At 45.7% G+C, this 19,642-nt stretch overlaps 1 protein-coding gene across 3 annotated transcripts in view; it reads right to left on the reverse strand.

Annotated features, from left to right (window-relative positions):
- ARHGAP26 (Rho GTPase activating protein 26) overlaps nt 1-19,642 on the reverse strand; it is a 443,229-nt gene that overhangs the window by 187,551 nt on the left and 236,036 nt on the right. For all 3 annotated transcript variants that reach the window (XM_026659432.1, XM_026659434.1, XM_026659433.1), the window contains exons 10-11: nt 19,209-19,303; nt 7,023-7,101 (exon numbers count right to left, since the gene is read on the reverse strand). In XM_026659432.1, the coding sequence (XP_026515217.1) occupies nt 7,023-7,101; nt 19,209-19,303 (174 nt within the window). The remainder of the gene's footprint in view (nt 1-7,022; nt 7,102-19,208; nt 19,304-19,642) is intronic.

The raw sequence follows: 19,642 nt of genomic DNA on the forward strand, positions 1-19,642 counted from the left end.
GGTGGGTGAGATAATATCTTTTACTGGACCAACTTCTGGTGGTGAGCGAGGCAAGCTTTCAAGTCACGCAGAGCTCTTCTTCAGCTCTGGGAAAGGGACTCTGAGCATCCCAGTCTAAGCAGGGGAATGGTCCCGCTATTGTGGGGAACTTTCCTGGCTTCTGCACTACCCCGGTGAAGTGGGCTAGCGAAAGGATCTGAGTCCTCGCTCCCACTTCCTTTACCCAGAGGCCTCCCTGCCCTTGAGGACTCCCCTTCCACTCTCCTGTCTGGCAGAGTCCTCGTAAACCCCGACAAGGCTGGGCCCAGGATTCCTGGGGGGCTCAACCCCCAACCCTGCTGTGGTCACCCAGGACAGGGGCTAGGGTGTCCCCACTCCGGGGTACTCTCTCTGCACTGGGCACCTCCCTGACCCACTGATCATTTCATACAATTTAAAGCAAATACAAGTTGTTTAATTAACAATTAATTTTAAAAAAGAATAAGGAAAAATGGGAAAGGTTAAAGGAAAACACATCACCCTGCTCTGTGGCAGGGAACATTACAAACAGTGTCTTTGGAACGTCAGGGCAGGTCACAGTCTGTTCCTTGTAGGTCCCAGGCTCCTTCTCAGGCCCTGGCTGTGCTGCAGAGACGCTGGGGGTTGGACACTTGCTCTGGCGGTGGCCACACGCTCTCAGGCTCTAGGTGGCAGGACCCTTTTTCCCAGCGTCGCCCCTGCCCGGTCAGGGTTATGATCCCCCTCCAAGTCTGGCCTGCAAGGCCTCTTGGCTGAGGCGTCTCCCTGTGCTGGGCCCACTGCCCAGGGTCCCCCTCACTCTCCCCGGCTGCTCACCGCACCCGGCTCCAGACTGCTCCAGCCCCAGCTCCAGCTCCACCACTCTGCCTCAGCGCTGCTGCTGCTCTGCCTTCAGCTCCCTGGGCTGCTTCTCTGGGGCTCTGGTTGCTACAGCTCTGCTGGCTGCTTCTGTGACTCTGCTCCCAGCTCTGACCTGTTTCCTGGCTGCTTGTCTGGCCCCTCTGGCTCTGGTGGCTGCAGCTCTCCTCCCAGGGCAGGTCTGCTCTCTCTGGGCTGTGCTCTGGCTTTGGGGCTGCAGCTCTGCTTCCAGCAACTTAGCTCGGGCCCCTGCTCTCTCCTTAGCTCGGCCCCACTCTGTCTGACTCAGGCCATTCCAGCTCACACAGAGGACGGGACCCCCCTGGCCTCCTGACTCTCTGATTAGCCTGCCCGCCCTGTCAATCAGGCTGATCTGGAGCATTGGCCTCTCCCCATTGTTCTTGGGGACTGTCAGTCTCAGGCTCCTGATTTGCCATCGACCCTTCCCCTTTTAGTGCTGGGAGCTAGCCAGCCAAAACACCCCCACTGAATGTTAGTAAGGGGGCAACAGTCCCCTTACACCAGCACAATGCTAAACAATATGTTCCACCTGGCATTTTGCTGTGACACCTGGAGTACCTTCCCCAGATCTGAAGAAGAGCTCTGCCTGGCTCAAAAGCTTGCCTCTCTCACCACCAGAAGTCGGTCCACTAAAAGACATTAACTCATCCACCTGGTCTCTCTAATATCCTGCAACCGCACAGCTACAACTATACTAATTTTTCTTGACAAATAGCTTTTAACACCTGAAGTTCCAAACGCTTCAGGAAAGTTGTGGCACATTTCAGGAGGTGTTTATGTGAAGATGATCTTTAGGGCTCTGATCACTAGTGTTTTGGAAAGTAGTAACAAGGTAACACTGACCCTATGTTCTCTCCTCTGGCTGGCATGCTCAGTGAAGACTTGGCAAGAAAAGCCCCAATCTTACTAAACTGCTTATCTTGTTCTGTTCTCTGCCACAAAGCAAACAGCCTAATTTGTGCCTCTTTTAATCCCACAACGTGTCACCTTTCTGAGTACATACACATTTTATCCTTCACTCAGTCTCCTATAAAGAAGCACTAGCTTTGGCATGTCCCCTTCCCCAAACATACATTTCAATATTTGACTGGGGGGGAGGGGAGACCAATACATTTTAATGCTGAAAAAATTAACGAAAAGCCAGTTTAAATGCTCTGTGTTGAGACTAAGCCTTCCCTTGTTTCTAGCCTCCATGAGTGATATAAATCAAAAGAAACTTGTGGTTTTTAGTACAACTAATTATACCAGTGAAAGCTAATAGAAAGCTAAAGTCATCTCTATCTGACTGTTGCGCTTAGCACTGAAGGTATGGTAAATCTTTTCAATTTGTTAAAATACCTTGGCTAATAACTCACATTCCATATTTAGTCCTGGTTAAATAATAGCACTGCATTGGTTTTTAGTTTTAAAGTAAGTGCAATAAAAAAAATGCAACTGAATCCACTTTAATATCGTTACACACTGGGCTTCTAAATTCGTTCATGGAGTTATATCCAACACTATCAATTTTTTTCTGTGTTGAACCTTTCAAGCAAGAAAAAGACTGGAAGTGAGATCAGCTTCTTTTCTAGGCCAGTAAAATAAAGTAAGAAAAAAAAGAATCACAATGCATAGTTCTGGGAGTCTAGAGGTTAAACTTACTTATTGTGCAAAGCAGACTTTGTGAAGTAAGCCTAACAACTGACATCCTGGTGTCATAAGACAAAACCACACGCAACAAATTTACAACCCAATTTCCTGTAACTTTAGAGATGGGGAGGAGGTGGACCAAGGACAAGGAATCTGCCTTATCCACCAACTGTGCTTTCACCACTAATGCCTTATGACTGCGATTCTGTACGGTGCTTCAGTAGGTGAGGGTGCCAGTGGTGTACATGGATGGCCAGTTCAAAGTGCTATAAACATACATCAGTCATTGCATCTCCAAAGTGATAACCTGCATAGGTAGATGTACTAAACCAGTGTTTTTCAAACCGTGGGTCGCAGCATGTACTGTGCTGGGTTGCCTTGCTCTGGGTCAGCACCGCCGACCGGGACGTTAAAAGGCTAGTGCCTACCTTTTCTGACACCGCGTTGCGTCCCGGAAGCGGGCAGCAGGGAGTCCGGCTTCTAGTCAGGGGGGCCATGGGGCTCTGCGTGCTGCCCCTGCCCCAAGCACTGGCTCTACACTCCCATTGGCCGGTTTCCGGCCAATGGGCGCTGGAGGTGCGGGGGGGTGGGCGTGGGTGAGAGCTGCGCGAAGCCGCTTGCGCGCCTCCGCCTAGGAGCCGGACCTGTTGCTGGCCACTTCCAGGACGCAGCACGGTCTGTGGTGCCGGGACAGGTGGGAAGCCTCTGACTGGGAGCCGCGGGAGGTAATTCTGCGCCCCAACCCCAGGCCCCAACCCTGACACCTCCCTCAAGCCAGAGCCCCCTCCTGCACCCCAAACCCTTCATCCCTGGCCCCACCCCAGAGCCTGCACCCCCAGCCCAGAGCCCTGACCCCCTCCCACACCCCAACCCCCAGCCCTGAGCCCCCCATAACCTCTGCGGAGCCCCTTCCTACACCCCAAACCCCTCATCCCCACCCCAGAGCCTGCACCCCCAGCCCAGAGCCCTGACCCCCTCCCGCATCCCAACCCCCTGCCCCAGCCCTGACCCCCCCAACCCAAAACCCCTTCCTGCACCCCAAACCCCTCATCCCCAGCTCCGTTGGGTCACGGGCATCAAAAATTTTCTTCAACATGGTCCCCAGAAAAAATAGTTTGAAAACCACTGTACTAAACTAGCAAGCCACCTAAACAGATGGGCATTATGGAGAAGAAAATAAATGCGCAGTGGTCAGTATGAAGGACTGGACTGTTTTTGAACTAGTTCACATAAAACTAGGGCCACCAACAGGAAGTCTGGGCTGCTCAGTATTATTTATTATTTTATAGCACCTTTTGTCATGTGTGGCACTTTACAAACAAGTAAGAGACACAGTCACCGACCAGAGATGCTTACAATCTGTGGCACCGATCCTGTAATCCTAACAGACTGACTCTACCACCTGTGCAAAACCTGATGCAGTCTACAGGACTAAACCTGGGTGAATGGATCTGCGTAAGCAATTGAAGGATCACGGGGCTTATATTTGACATGTCACAACAAAAGGTCCAGTGAAGCTGGGGTAGGGAGAGTAGACGATTACAAGGACGAGAGAAGGACAATTTGTGATCATGTCATGTGTTTTACTGTACATGTCTTGTTCACTCTTTAATTGATTGTGCTATTTTTATTATTGCAGTTAGGAGGAGGAAGCAATATTACCATCTCACTTCTGTAGCAGCCACTGCAGAAACCAGATGGATCGTAATTTAAAAAAGAGAAAAGACAGCTCATATATGGGAGCCAGAGAACTTGATTTGAATTATATAGGAATATTTTCTTAATATGATTGCTTCCAGCTAGACAAGAAGCGAAGGGAAGGACAGGCTATCATGTACAGGGGTCCCAAAAAGTCAGGGAAAAAAGGAAGGTGGTGGGACGTGCTGGGCTTTTGGCATTATAACATACACCCAGTTGCACTAACCCCATTTCTTTCTGGTGCCTGCCAACTTTCCCTCTATGCATGAAGCCTTCCTCAGGAGACTGTTCCTGGAAATGAGGAGTCTGTAGCTACAATTAAGCACTGCCCAGAACTCCGTTTTAGTGTCAGAGTTCCATTGCGGGGGCCGGGGGGAGAATCAGTATTTCATTTGTTTGAGTAACTGATCAAACATCACAGTTTCTCCAAAACTTGAAGAGTTTACAGAAAGCAGTGAGGAAATGCCATATTTGAATAGTAACCAGGGCACATACACTTAAGCCTTTTGGTTTTTTGAACCATTGCAACCAGTCCAAAAATAGGTGGCCTGACCAAGAACAGCCTCTGCTATGCAACCGCCCCCTAAATTGTCACAACAGGTGTCCAGCCCACTGCATACAGGCATGTTTCACCTTTGCTTACTCACCACTTCTCTAGCACACAGCCAGCAACAGATAAGCAACCACTACAGGCATTGCCCTAATGAATCAGACCCAGGGTCCATCTAAATCAATATCCTGTCTTTCACAACAGCCAGCACCAGATGCTTCAAAGGAAGTTGTGAGAGACCCACAGTGGGCAGATATGGTCTCATCCTGATCTCTAATAGACAGAGACTGACCTAAACCCTGAAGCATGAGGTCAAAAACTCTTCCAAAATGTATAGTTATTGATGACAACAATTCCAGATATTCTTGTTATTCACATAAATGTCCAATTCCTTTGTGAACCTTGCTAAATTCTAAGCCTCAGTGACTTCCTGTGGCAATGGAGACCCACAATCTAATTCTGCACTTCCTTTTATCAACTTTGAATGTAGCATCTTTTAAATGGTGCACATTCTGAAATGTGAGGGTCACAACCTTAAAATATTGCCCAAGAGTTTAAACAGCACCTGCAGTCATGCAATTCGAGCTTCATCTCAACCACTGCTTTAATCCTTAGATAATAATTTTCTTCTTCTGTTATGCTCATACAAAGCACACGGGATCTTTTCAGGAGAAGGCAAATACGCAGCATTTATTGAAAATACAACAGTTAGCATATGCTACACACACACACACACACACACACTCCTGCCAGTTGATGTTTATAGTTACCAGTCTGTTGTAGCTTGCAGGACTGAACCCAGAGTTCCATGGCAAAACACCCCAGCTTTATAGTTGTAAATTCCCATTTGAGTCCATGCATTTTGCAATGTCATCCTGTAATCATTAGTCCTTAAGTGCTGTTATCATTTGATGGTTATTGTCGGGCTTCCCATCGTTATCCTCTATTTGTTGTCTCGCCTTCGGGGGTGCCTGCCTCACCTCTGAGGTCGTCAATGCTGCTAACATGTTTAGCATCAGATACAATGGATGTTTCCTGATTGTCTCCTGGTCTTTCCAAGTCTCTCACTTTTTCTTGACCATCTGGACATTTGTGATGGCTTTCACACCTTATCTTTTCCTGATGCATGCATTCCTCATTCTCACAAACAATCTCTTACAGAAACCTTCAAAGGTATACAGACAGCAGTACTGTATATTCAGCAGAAGACATTGTAAATCAAGCCTTGCTAAATCTTATAACTAAAACAATTCACATTGGGGCTTCAGGCCCTCAACATTCCTCTAATCTCCTTAACATAGATACAATACAAGATCCTGTCTCTTACTTACTAAAACCTTAAAACAAAGAAATGTATATTTAACTAGAATGCCTAATTTGTAATACACATAGAAAACCATAGTAGACATTATAACTTATCCTAAAACAAAAGGGTGACCATAATCGGTCATAAGGATTATTCTGGTCTGTGATTCCTTTCTGCTATTCAAAAAGGGTGGCTAGCAGGATGAAATCAAATCATACATTAATTCTCACAGTACAATATAAAATCCTGCTCCTACACTTCAGGCCTCAGAGCCAATTGGTCTTTATAGTACATAGGAACTAACCTGGACTGTTTATTACTGTGCTGTAACAGAGCGCTAGAATAAAATTACAACAGAAAACTCATGCATTATCAATATTAAAAGTCCTCCACATTCACCAGCAGAAGTGGCATACCAGGGAAACCTCCATCTTCTCCACCACTTGTGAAACCCATTTGCTGTGCTCCTTTGGCAAAGCAGGAGTAAACACAATCACAAGACATGGGCTGCTGAAGGGGGAGGGGGGTAGCACTATGACTCTTACTGGAACACTGTAAAGCCCCCTGAGAACAGCAGGCCGCAGAAAACCCTGCAAATCACACACTGTATATGTTCTTCCTTAGATCGTGTTGCTGTGATTTCCTGTTAACACAACACAGCAGCACAGGAGCATGTTGGTGCTAGTTTAGCCTATGTTCCACAGGAGCAAAGGTAGCCAGAGCCCTCCAGCCATCCAAGCACAGGAGATAGAGTATTACCTCAATATTTAACCAGAGTATTAAAGGATTCTCATGCCAGAACCAGAGAGCTGCCCCACGGATACAGTGCTAATGGAGGTTGGCAAGTGCAGCGTGACACACTGCTTCACAGCAGACAATCGGGCCACAAAAAGAGCCTTTTGAGTCTTCATTAGACAGGTATTCATTACTGTCCCTTCTTACCGGTTCCCGGCCATCCATAGCCTCCATCCAAAGCTTTCGGTCCTCTTCAGAAAGTGCTTGCATGGTGATCACACCAGGCCTGTGGAGAAGAAAGAAACACTGCAGTGAAAAAAAGAAAAAAGGGGGGGGGGGGGAATCAGTCTCATCAGGTAGACCAGACAGAAAGAGAAGATGAATTTGGCATAAGGTTCAAGAAGATACCTTCTGTGCTCCAGACCTGGACTTTGAAACAAATGAAATTAAGCCTCAAGGCATCCACCAATGTTTTACAGGAGAACCAATAATACTGGAATAGGACATTTGACAACAAATTCTTCTCTCTCGTAGCCTGGTACAGCTCTATTGACTTCCGTGGTACTGCACTGGTGTAACTGATAGAGCATGGGCCGTGGAGTTTGTTGAAGGTATCCAAAAAACAAGGAGCAAGCAGGTTACAATAATGAATCCAAGGACATTAAGGGCTCACAATAACCTGGGCATAAACACCAGACAACATACCAGTAGCTTCACTGGAATGAGGCTTCAGTGAAACTTGCATCCTGAATTCTGAGGTATGAACACCTCCACAAACTGCCATAGCTGCAAATTGCTACTGATAGTCCCATTTTATTCAGTACAGTCAACCAGTGGGTTTCAATGGAGATTCATCCCTCCACCACACCCAAACAACAAAGGGAAATGCTGATCACTTAAGAACTGTTACTCCTCCCCACATTGGAGGAGGCGGAGGTGAAAGAAGATTTTGTATAGTGCTTAATATAAATACTGATGAGATTGCTGGCATTGCAACCAGACAGGATCTGCCAGTAACTCATGTAAACAACTATCAACAAGGGCCTACCTGGGCATTCCTCATTTATCCAGAAACTTTTCCATTCTGTACCCCAGTTGCCACTGTTGCACCTCAAGTATTGGATTTTTTTTTTTTAAGTACAATCCAAGTTAAGCGTTTGTCACTCAGGTTCATACAATCTTTGAACAACATGAAAAGCAGAAAATTCAAACCTCTTATTGCCTTTATACTTGGGAATATACATATTTTCTATTCACTGTCCTGCAAAACACCCTGTTTTCCTCACGGCGTGTTTTCTCTTCTCATTGCTTACTATTCTTTCCCTATTCACATCCACTTTACAAGTAGCTCTTTCCCTATTTAATCTGGACACAACCATACCCCAAGGCTGTAGTGTATGATGACAGCTCTGTGCTGAGACTGATAAAACACCACTCAAAGCAATAGAATAAGCAGCTTGAATGGTGCAAATATCGTTAAGAACCCTAAGAAGGAAAACACCTCAGATATAGTGCTTAATACCGCACGTCAGCCTTGTGCCTCCCACAGCTGGGATCCAGTTCTAAGCCACTTTCACAAAAGTTATAGAGAATTTACATCCTGGGACATATAAGCACTATAAATAGCAGCTAGCTTTTCTGTAACACTTTTTTTCCTGCAGATCTGAAATTGCTTTACAAACAAGGGGCTCATTGACCTCATTTTAGAGATTGGGAAACACACACAGGTGAACTGATCTGCCCAATGCATGTGCAGTAACCCTCACCCTGGCACTAGCTAGCACCTGCTGCTGCTGTGATACGGCAGCACAGAATGCTGTCCTGGGGAGAGAGATGGCCCAGGACAGGGCAGCTTGAGCGAAGAAGGGGGTTCAGAATCTACCCGAAGGAGCAGTTGGAAAAGCTCTTAGAGAAAGAGAAAAGTCAAGATGCTGAGCTACCAGATGAACCGGAGGCTGGGTAGGAGGTGAGGTGATAAAATAGAAGAACGGGAGAATAAAAGTAGGGGACTAGGAAGTGAGAAGGAGGAAAGAAGGAAAACAGGAAAGGTTTCAGGTCAGGGGAAGCAGAAAATTAAAAAAAGACAACGACCTGGGTATGTGAGCAGGCACTATCAGGGAAGGGAAACAGCGGGAAATAAAATCTACTGCTCTACCAGAGAAAGAGTATCAAGGAAAAAAACTGAAAGGAAATATATTTGGTGAAAAAGAGAATTGATCAAAAAGCTGTGTTCGATGAAACAGAACCTGAAAACGGTAAACAAGAAGCCTAAAATACATGAACCGAGAGAATGACTGTTTAAATAGCTACTGACAGAATACTGTTCAAAGGTGCCTGATGGACCAGGGAGGGCCCACTAGGTGAAGAAACCCCGCTTGTGGGTAAACTCGGTGAAAAGAGGTACAGGCGCAAGAACATTGAATCTAAGGGAGCACTTCAAGCCAAAGAAACACAAAAAAGCAAAGATTTACAACCAAGGAGAGGGAAAGAGAAATATTCTCTGAAACGATACAGTATATTGTTAAGTAATCTCTTTTGTTGTGGTTAACAACAATGCATTTGGTACTAACTGCCCAGAGTGTACAAGCTCACAAAAGGTTAATGAGTTGGTAAGCTATAGTTTATTGTTACAAGTAGTAAGTTTGGTAATGTTCTATATTACTTATGCCCATGGTACAGTGTTGGAGTTTTTCCTTATAAATTTCTAAAAATTTAAAATTATCCCCTTTGTCTTGGTTTGCCTCTACCTCTCCTCACAGGCAGCATAGCCTAGCTTAGTGGGTCACTACACACGGGGCAGGCTGGGAATAGAATCAGGTCTGCAGATACTCGGTCCAGTGCTCTATCCACTGGACCACACTGCCTTTGTAATACCTAAATCTTTTTTTTTTTTTTTTAAGACTACCTGCTCCCTTTGTAGGGTTGAAACATGGTTTGTTAACACTGTGCACAAAAAGCATGAGGATCCTCAATACGATTGACAGCATATAGCATGCCCAAGAACTTGGATGAAATTCTGCATTAGAGGAAGCAACATATGAAGTGTGCTGCCAAGACAAGGCAGGGCAAAGGGATTTGTGGGAGTGTGTCATGAAGGTTTATTTAAACAGGATACAATTTAATGATTTGGTTTTTAATTTGATCCTACAAATCCCAATTTATCCTTCTGCAATCAGCGACTGCAAACAAATCTGAAATGGCCCCAGTCACTGTCAACTTTGTAAGTCTGTATCAATATCCCACTATAGTGAATTGAGGTTTCCAAAAGAACATCAGTGAAGCCAAGTCACATGCTGCCTCATTGGGATTCAAAACAAGTAAACACGGAGTCTAACTACTGTGCTGCTTTCATAAAACCAGGTTATGGGGAACATGTTTCATTCTGAATCTGATGTTTGAGATAGGGTGTTGTTTTTTTCCCCCCTGACAAGTTATTTTCAGTCTCTTTATTATTACAGCTCACTTTTCATGACTGAAATGTATAGCTTCCCTGATAACAGGGAAAATACAACCATGCAATGGTAGGAGGCTCGGTGACGAGATTGAATGCATTCGGAAAAATGTGTCGGAACTCTCCTTGTAGGAATATTTGGGTGTCGTCACTCACCAAAATCATTTAACCAGAGGACTTCTGACATTCATGTTTGTATACATGGCAAGCGCTCCAGCCCCAGAACTGCAGCAAAATTCAACATGAAGGATCACTGCTTTCTGTAGCGAAATACAGCTGGTGCGGCAAGAAAAGAACAAGCACACTGACTTCACAGGCTTTATTCAGGCTACTTGCTGTCAGAGAGTGTTCAGCACACAACATGCCCTTCTTTTCATAATAAATCTCCAGTAACAGGCGAGGGCTGTGAGAACCTGAGTTTCCAACATGCCCTGCTCAGAGATGATTCAACAGGCGAATGAAAGCTGCATGATTGTAATGATGTCTATTTGACACCTGACAAGAGCAGAGCCTCTGCTAGCCAGTAAAACATTAAGAAGAGATTCCATTTTAGACGGATTGATGTTTCTGATCCTTTTTCTGCAGCTTTTGTGGCACCTATAAACAAGGAGCAGAGGACCAAGCCCAAACCCAAGTCCACTCCCCCGAATATCACAATTGCCAATAGACAATTCACCAAGGACTATTACAGACACAAAGCAGCTCTCAGTTTACCCAGTAGAGGACAAGGGCTGTTCAGGCTTGCAACAAGTTTAGGGCCAAGTAATCCAGAAAGAATGTATGTTATTTTTGCTAATCCCCTTGGTGAGTCAGTCAGTACTCACAGGCTTAGTGCTTTGGAAGTTTACCTATTTTCAAATGGAGAGGAAACCACTTAATCTTCACTCCATTTGGAAAAGAAACACAGCTTTAAACCCTACACCAGTACTGTCAAAGCAAAGAACAAAGCTCTGTATCTGGTAGACAAGAGGATTTAACAGAAACAGTGGAATCAGTATCTATTGGGTGGATAATTATCAACAGTATTTGCTGAATGCTGAGGATGAACCTTTTCCTAGAAACATCTTTATGAACTGTGGCAGGTTGGTACCAACCTCTCCCTTGATGGACAGAGATCACATCATGTGCTCTTTTCTAAACAAGAGTTTAAGTTAAGGGCAAATGTCTACTGGGGATGCTAACATCCTAGTTAAGGATCACTAAAAAAAGGGCTGTATCCTCAGCTAGATGTGTGAGTGAGAGACCGAGAAAAACAAAATGTGTTAATTTCAGTCTCTTACCCAAGGAAACTAAAAAAAAAGTAAGGAATTGAAATTGTTCGTTCATAAAAAGCTTGACTCCCGACTCCCAAGGAACTAAGGACTAGTTACGCTTGAGAGTTAATTTGGATATGGTGGGGTATGAATTCACAGCAGAATAGCTATTCCTGAATAACTGTGCGTAGACACTCTTGTTCCAGAATAAGAATGCCTTGCTCCAAATTAACTTAATCCACTTCAGAGTAAGGCACTCTTATTCTGGAACAGTTAATCAGGACTAGCTATAGCTAGAACTATAGTTATTCAGGACAATACAGGTTTTTCATGCCCCACATTCTCTCATGCATGGGATAAAAAGTGATAAAAGATGTTTGCTCTGCCTTTAAGCAGATAACAAACCACTGGTGTTTACTTCAAAATCAGACATTTTAACAATATGGGAGGGGAGAGAGGCTGTGAAACAATTAAAATGCCATTTATATTCCAAATGCATCTGCATTTTTCCCCACATAATTCATTTGCTGAAACATATATTGTGGTGCTTTAGTATACAGAACTGCCTTCCTGGTTGTGGTGCATTTTAAAAGATCCCAGCACATTGCTTCACTTATTGTTATTTGTATAGTGCCAGCAGCACGCTGGACATTTTACAGACAAGTCTGAAGACACAGTCTCTCCCTAGAAGGGCTCACAATTGAAACAACATTCTAAGTATGACGTTCACGCCAGCCGTTGGCTCAGTCAGTGAAGCACCATGTAAAATGAACGTTACAGCCAACAGTTTCCAAGAGTGGCTGTTAAGTTTCAATGCTCAGCCTGAGACCCTGAGGGAAGCCTCGCCCAGATTCCCTCACTGCAGATCTCACTAAATATAATTAAATATATACGAATACAAATATATTAATATAAATTTATTAGTACTTGATTAAAGAAATTTTAAAGCATAAGCGTGATGGGGAATACAAACCCCACACTGAAGAGGAAGGGGCTAACAAGCTGCTCTGCAACCAGGTGGCCCCACCACAGCGCTGCACAGGGGCGAGGAGGAACATGAAAAGGGAAGCAGAGTAGCTCAGTAGCAGGAAGTGAAGATGAGCTGACCCACACTCTGAGCTCCAGAGAAGGAGCACCACAGACTCTCCTGATGCCTGAGAGCTGACCAAGCCCACAAAGAAGGGGCCTGTGATTCTCTGAAGAACAGAGACTATCTTTGTGTTTTAATTTTTATCTTTAACTGGTGGGAAGTGATCCAGGGAGGCAGCTGCATAACACCCTAGGGTGCAGGATTTAGCTGCCTATCTATCATAGGGCTCTGGACTGGAGTCCAGTGGAGAGGGTGGGCTTGGGCTCCCCTATCAGCCTCTAAAGAGGGACAACTACAGAGGCTTAGCCCTGACATGGGAAACCTAGCTGGGAGGGAAATGACCCTGAAGATAAAAGGGTCTGGGCCACAGGTTCTCAACCAAACAGGGGTGCCTTGAGGCCTCCTGGACTCCTTATACTTGTCCTGAAATGGACAGACTTGAATAATTACCAGGCCGGAAGGCAGTCACAGGAAGGACAGACCACGCAGGGCAGAGAAACAGTAAGAAATGGGGAGGCTTGGAAGACAATCTGGTACAACCCTGCCCGACCACTAGGCTGCATCGGTGGTGAGCATTCCCTTTCACAATAAGGTATCCCAGTACAGGAGTATACACTTAATATCTATATTCATTTCGCTATGTTAGGCATACAGACACAAACCTTGAAGTCAATATAAATTCTTATCGCAAATTTTGTTTTAAATGAGCAAGGTTTAAAAGATTAAATATCCAGGGAAAATATGAGGCAAAAAATCAACGTTAATACCAAAAAAGTCAAAAGTTTAATCCAAAAGGTCTGTGGAGGAAAAAAAAGTTGCTTTTCTTCTTCCAGAAGAATAAAGAATGAAAGCAAGAGAAAAAGATAACAACTTTGACTCATGTAGCATCTTATCACGCCAAGACAATTTAAGTTGCTTTATAAGAGACATAAAACAGCTTACTAATACAATCTGCAAGGCTGAGCTAAGAGCTGAATGCATGGTGAAGGATTTTGCAGTTCTGATTTAAGCAGTGACAAAGTGACCTTGTGTTTGCAGAATGACATACCTCACACTGCTATGTCAGTCTCAGGAGCCATCCTCGGGTCAAACAGCAGAGCCCAGACACAGGGCAAGTCTCCAAAATGAAGTATGTGAGGGGAGGGGGAAGAAAAAGCTGCAAATGAGGAGGGATTTAGTGCCTGAGCGCTTCAAGGGTCACTCCACTGACAACATAAGCAAAGGCCTCATCTACTGCCTTGCTAGAAACATTCCCCCATGATCGCAACACATAACAGGAATCTTAAGGGTAGTTTACTAAATGCAGTCAATATGTTCTTTTACTCCTGGTGGAATTCTGTGCCACTGCACGTGCACAGAATTCATGTCCCCCGCATATTTCTTTGCTTCCCTGCAGAAAAATGACTTTATGACAGGGAAGCTGCAAGAGCAGTCACGCACCACTCCGTAGCAGCACAGGTACATAGTTTCAGGCACGTGGAGCAGCCGGCGGAGAGGTAAATCACCACGGGGCTGGGGACAACCCAGCCAGTGGCTCCTACCCAGAGCCAGTATCAGCTGCTAGTCCAGGCTGGGCTGGAGGCAGGAGAGGACGGAACTTTCTCTTTCCCTGTAAGAAGTGGCTGGGGCTGCATGAGATCCACTCCCAGAAACCTCTCCCAGCTCCAGGAAGCTCAGCATCCTCCTCTGCTTCCTGCCCCCATCGCTCATCAGCTGGGCGGGGGGGGTGTCACTGTATGGGGAGCTGCTCCCTCATCCTCCCAACGCCCGTGCATCCGGACCTCTCATACCCAGACACCACCGCCAAGCTTCACTCCGTACACCCAGAACCCCCCTAGCACTCCATACCCAAACCCCACCCCACTGAACCTCAACCCCTGCATCTGGAGCCCCCTGCACCCAGAACGTGGCCTCAGGACCCCCACCGCTGCACCCAGAGCACCCCCCACTGAGTTCCCTGCATTCAAACCCCCACCCTGATGAGCCCCACCCTCCCGCACTGCCCTGAGCCCCCACATCCAGACTCCCATGCACTGACCCCCAAATAGCTGCACCCAGACACCCACCCCACCAATCCTCACTCCCCCAGCACCCAGGCTCCCACGCTGAGACCCCCACACCCAGACTCCTCCTCTGAGCCCCAACTACCTTCACCTGGAAGTCCCTGCAGAGTCCCATTGGAACCCCCGCAACGAGCCTCTGTGCATCCAGATCCCCCCACACTAGACCCCCCACTGAGCTGCCTGCACCCAGATTGTCTCACACAGAACACTCTCACCCCACACCTGAATCCCTCCGCACTGATCCCCTTCACACTTGGATCCTGCCTTGCTGAGCCTGCCTGCCCCACACCTGGTGCGCCTGGCGCAGAGGGGCAGGGCCCCAGGATGTTTCTGGAGCAGGCCAAGGCCTTGTGCTGTGTCAGGGTCGGGTGCAGCCTCACCGCTAAGTCCGTGTCCCAGGGGTGGGCTGGGGCTGCAGGGTGACCTTCCACCTTCATGCAACCAGTGGCCTGTGCTCCCCACTGCCATGCTGGAGCCTCTGCATTTACTTATTGACAAATAAAACTTGCAGAATTTTAAAATATTGTGCACAGACATTTTAATATTTTGGCGCAGGATGCCCTCAGGAGTAGTTCTTCCTGTGCAGCAGGGCGAGGTACGCTGTACATCTCCCAAAGCCCATCAAGGGCAAGGAAGGGAGCAGGTTACCTTTACTCAGCATTAGCCATAACGGGAAAACCCCAGTAATTTCTTTCTTTTAAAGGTCACTAGAAACGTGATACCAGCAAAGGAACAAGTACAAACTGTATTGCATGTGACATGAGGAGAATCACTGAAACTCAGTAGCCAGAAAGGAAAAGGGACTGCAAGTCAGATGACAAGCTGCGGGGGGGATTGGGGATGGGAAAAAGAGCAGTGTCCCCATTCAGAAGCTACTATCAATGATCTAAGTAGGCCAAGAAGCCCTGCATGAATACACCTCTACCTCGATATAACGCTGTCCTCGGGAGCCAAAAAATCTTACCGCGTTATAGGTGAAACCACGTTATATTGAACTTGCTTTGATCCGCCGGAGTGCGCAGCCACGCCCCCTCCCCCCACCCCGGAGCACTGCTTTACCGCGTTATATCAGAATTCGTGTTATATCAGGTCGCGTTATAACTGGGTAGAGGTGTAATTCAGATGCCCAAAACAGGCTCACTACACTCACAGCCACCCAATCAGTAGAAATACAACTAACTTAATGCTGTTTCAGCAATTAGACAGCACATAAAGAAACAGCCCATGAGAAAGCATGTGGCTATAATGGATGTCTGCGTGCTTCAGGAGTGCTGAGGTACCAGCTGTTCCCAAGCCACCAATAAATGGGCTTTCTAGCAGAATGGTGCTGTACTTCAACAACGTTAACCGTCTTGATGAATGTAACATTCAGCTAATTACAGGGCCAAACCTTGAATACCTGCAATGCCAGTCAATTGGAGTTAAAAGTGCTCAGCATCTGGCTCAAAGCTCTGACCCACATTACACCAAACACCTGGGCAATTATCAAGCCAGCATCAGCCAAAGGCAATGCTCCTTCTCTTAATACTCATTTTTTAAGACATATATGCTATCCTTGCTTAGAGCCTGGTTTATAAAACTGATTTAATGCAAAGACTACAAATACACATTAGCAAACCCAAGCTGTACTACCTCACTGCACAGTATAGCCGATCAGCAAAACAGGATTACGCCATTTGGGGGGCTCACAGCATTATGTACGTTCAAGATACATTTTGTTCAGAATGTTAAAATATGCCTCGCTTGCTTCCCACAGACAAAAATCAAAATTATTTGCATTATAGAGACATTTGAGACTTTTGTTTTGCTCCCCCAAATATGCACTATGTCTTCTTTGGGAACTTTGGAATCTTATGCCTTGCCCAAAAAACAGGAAAAAGCAAACAGTACTCATTTGGGAGCTTTCGACCACAAATCATGCTCAGACATTCATTTTTAAAGTGCTGAACCACCTTTATTGCTGGAAAGGGAAGGGACAGAAAATGGACAGGAATTTTCATAGGGGTTATTTTCCAAAATACCATGCCCCATTGCAACACGGGTGTTTCCACAATATATTGCAAATTATACCAATTTCCCCAAATGCAATGCTTGCAGCACTGCTATTTGCACACTGACCATATAACATAACATGGGAAGAAAATACAAGACTGCCACCTAGAGACTGTGTACTAGAATGTTAGACTTGAGATGCAGCTGAGTTCTGCGCTCCCTGTTAGTGATTTTAGCCTATCACCATAACTGTGGCCATACCATTACCTTTCTCTTCATATTTTAATACCAATAGAACTTTTAGAAGCACTGAGATTTCACTGCAATGGTGAGATATAAATACTTAAGTTGAATATGAATTTCCCTCTGTCTAAACACTTCTATGGCTGTTATCACTAATATCTAAGCAACTCTCAATCATTAATGCAGCCCAGGGAGGTAGAGAAGCATCCTCCCCCTGCCAAAACCCCGCATTCTACTGGTGGCAAAAGCAGCACCAAGAGATTAAGTGACTTGATCATGGTCACACAAGAAAGCCTGGGGCTGGCTGAATCAGGATTTGAAGCCAGCCAGCTCTCCCAAGTCCCAAGGCACTGCCCTATCCACTGCCATGTTTCCTTGTCCATTCCCCCTTTCTTCCCTCATTCCCTCATGCAAGATACACATAAGTCATCAAGTCATAACACAATAAATTAGTAATTAAAAATACTTTGCCCAAGTAGCACTTTCTAACCAAGAGGCTCAAACCACTTGGTAAACACTGACTAAACAAACCTCAGAGAAAGTCTGGGACGTAGACAGACTTTCTATTATCCCCAATGCACAATCAGGTAAAGTGAGATACATATAAGTGATGTGATTTGCCCAAGCCCATACAGAGCAGGAACAGAATTCTGGAATCCTGACTTCTGGGCTATTAATTGAACCAATACATAAACACGTCTGTATGCAATCTGAATGCATGTGGGTGGGAAAACCAGAGAACCTCACTCGGACTGGGCAGGAGAGATTCCACATATGGAGGAGGCCCGCTGTTTGGCTAAGTACAGGAGAAGCCCACTTCTGTGAACATCAGAAATGATGATAAGCGAGAGCACATTAAGAATTTAAATTTATTGAGAGTCAAACATCACACCACCTTATATCACTTTGTGTTCACTGCATTGTTTTGAACGGTTGCTCATTACAACTGCAATCTGTTGTGGCAGTATGCACAAGAAACGTTTATGGCACAGATGCTAGAAGGCAATGATGCTACTCCAGTGCTATCTGAGCCATCAGCTGGCAGAGGAAGATGCCAAACAAGGCAGCTAGTACACATTCCCCGGCACTCTGCTGGCCTGGGTCCTTTCCATCCAAAGAGGGCTCCTGCAGGGCAGCTCAGCACATGCAGCCATGCTATCACGCCAACTCAATTTTCTCCAAACCCTAAACTAATTTCAGAATGATAAGCTTAATTTTGTTGCTCATCACACAAGCAAGTTATGATCAGAGCGAATTAGTCCATCATCCTTACCAAGCTATTGCCAGCCTAAGGTTTAGGAAGGCAGATTCTGAAGCTACAATAAAATCCCTTTCTTTCGATCTTCTGACTCCCCTCTCCAGCAAGCACAAACATAGTAACATGATGTGATTGAGAAAAGTCCTTTATTGACTCAGCCTAGAAAAAAAGTAGTCGCTCAGGCCAATCACTTCTCATCTGGGTTTTGTGGTTCCCTACTAGAGAATGCTTATGAGACAGAAATTTTCATGCTTCATTTACATAAAAAAGAGGAGGTCTCCGCTCCAACTGATAAATAATATCAGGCTACAGAAACCATCTCCTTTAAAAACAACAAGGAGTCAGGTGGCACCTTAAAGACTAACAGATTTATTTGGGCATAAGCTTTTGTGGGTAAAAAACTCTCTTCTTCAGAGAGGGGGGCCATGGCTGGGCTCCGGGGGGGAAAGGAGTGCCCCTCACTGGGCTCTGGGGAAGAGAGGGTTCGGATGTATTGGCTGGGGGGCCTGCAGGATGACTCTGGGGGGGGGGGGGGGTTGGGGGGGTCTCGCCCCCCCCCCCCGGCTGGGCTCTGGGGGGGGGGGGGTAGAGAAAGAGGAACTGGGTTGTTGGGGGGGTGGGAAGGGCAGAGAAACAGGAACTGTGTTGTCATGGGGGTTCTTTAACTCTCTACTCCTGGGGGAATTTTTGTGTGTGTCTGTGTTGTTACAGACATACTTGCTGACAGGTATTTTGAAATACATTGCCAAAATAATTGAAACTGGCATGATTATGTAGTGTTATTTTGACAAATAAAATTTGCAGAATTTTAAAATATTGTGCAAGAATTTTTAATTTTTTGGCGTAGAATGCCCCCAGGAGTAACAAGAATTTTCCAACGAGGCCAAGTAGTCTGTGTGTAATGCACATGTTGCTGCTGGTACAGCCAGGTGTGCGCAATATTCTGGAGTCCTTGGCTGGGCTTCAGTAAGTAAATCAAAGTCTATGTGCTCTAAGGCTGTGCCCCTTCCATTGGTGAGAGAAAAGAAGACTGCCCCACTCACCGATCCACTGCTTCCACATCGAAGCAAAACCTCTTCTCTATCGAGTCAGTTTTCCGGCGTATGCAGGATTTGAGTGTGACTGCTTCATCTTCTCCCTACAAGGATACAGGAGTTCTAGATTAGGAACAGAACAGAACTGTGTATATTACACACACTCAGCCTACTAGAATTATGATTAATATGTATTAATCCCAGAGGGGATGGCTTGTGGGTCTAAGCATAAGGTTTGAAATATCCACACTTCCTGGAAATACAGCATTTGAATCTTTGCCAAGTTGATTTGTCTCTCCATCCTTGCGGAGAAGTTAGTTAGTGGGTTCCCTTCAGAAAACACTTTTATAAGATTATTAAAAAGAGGGATCTTATCTGTCCCACATACCCTACAGCTCTTGTAAAACAGGGGAGCCTGACCCACTGTTATTGAGCAAAGTCAC

The sequence above is a fragment of the Terrapene carolina genome, unplaced genomic scaffold (assembly GCF_002925995.2).
Source record: "Terrapene carolina triunguis isolate 2854851 unplaced genomic scaffold, T_m_triunguis-2.0 Scaffold629, whole genome shotgun sequence".
NCBI lineage: Eukaryota > Metazoa > Chordata > Testudines > Emydidae > Terrapene > Terrapene triunguis.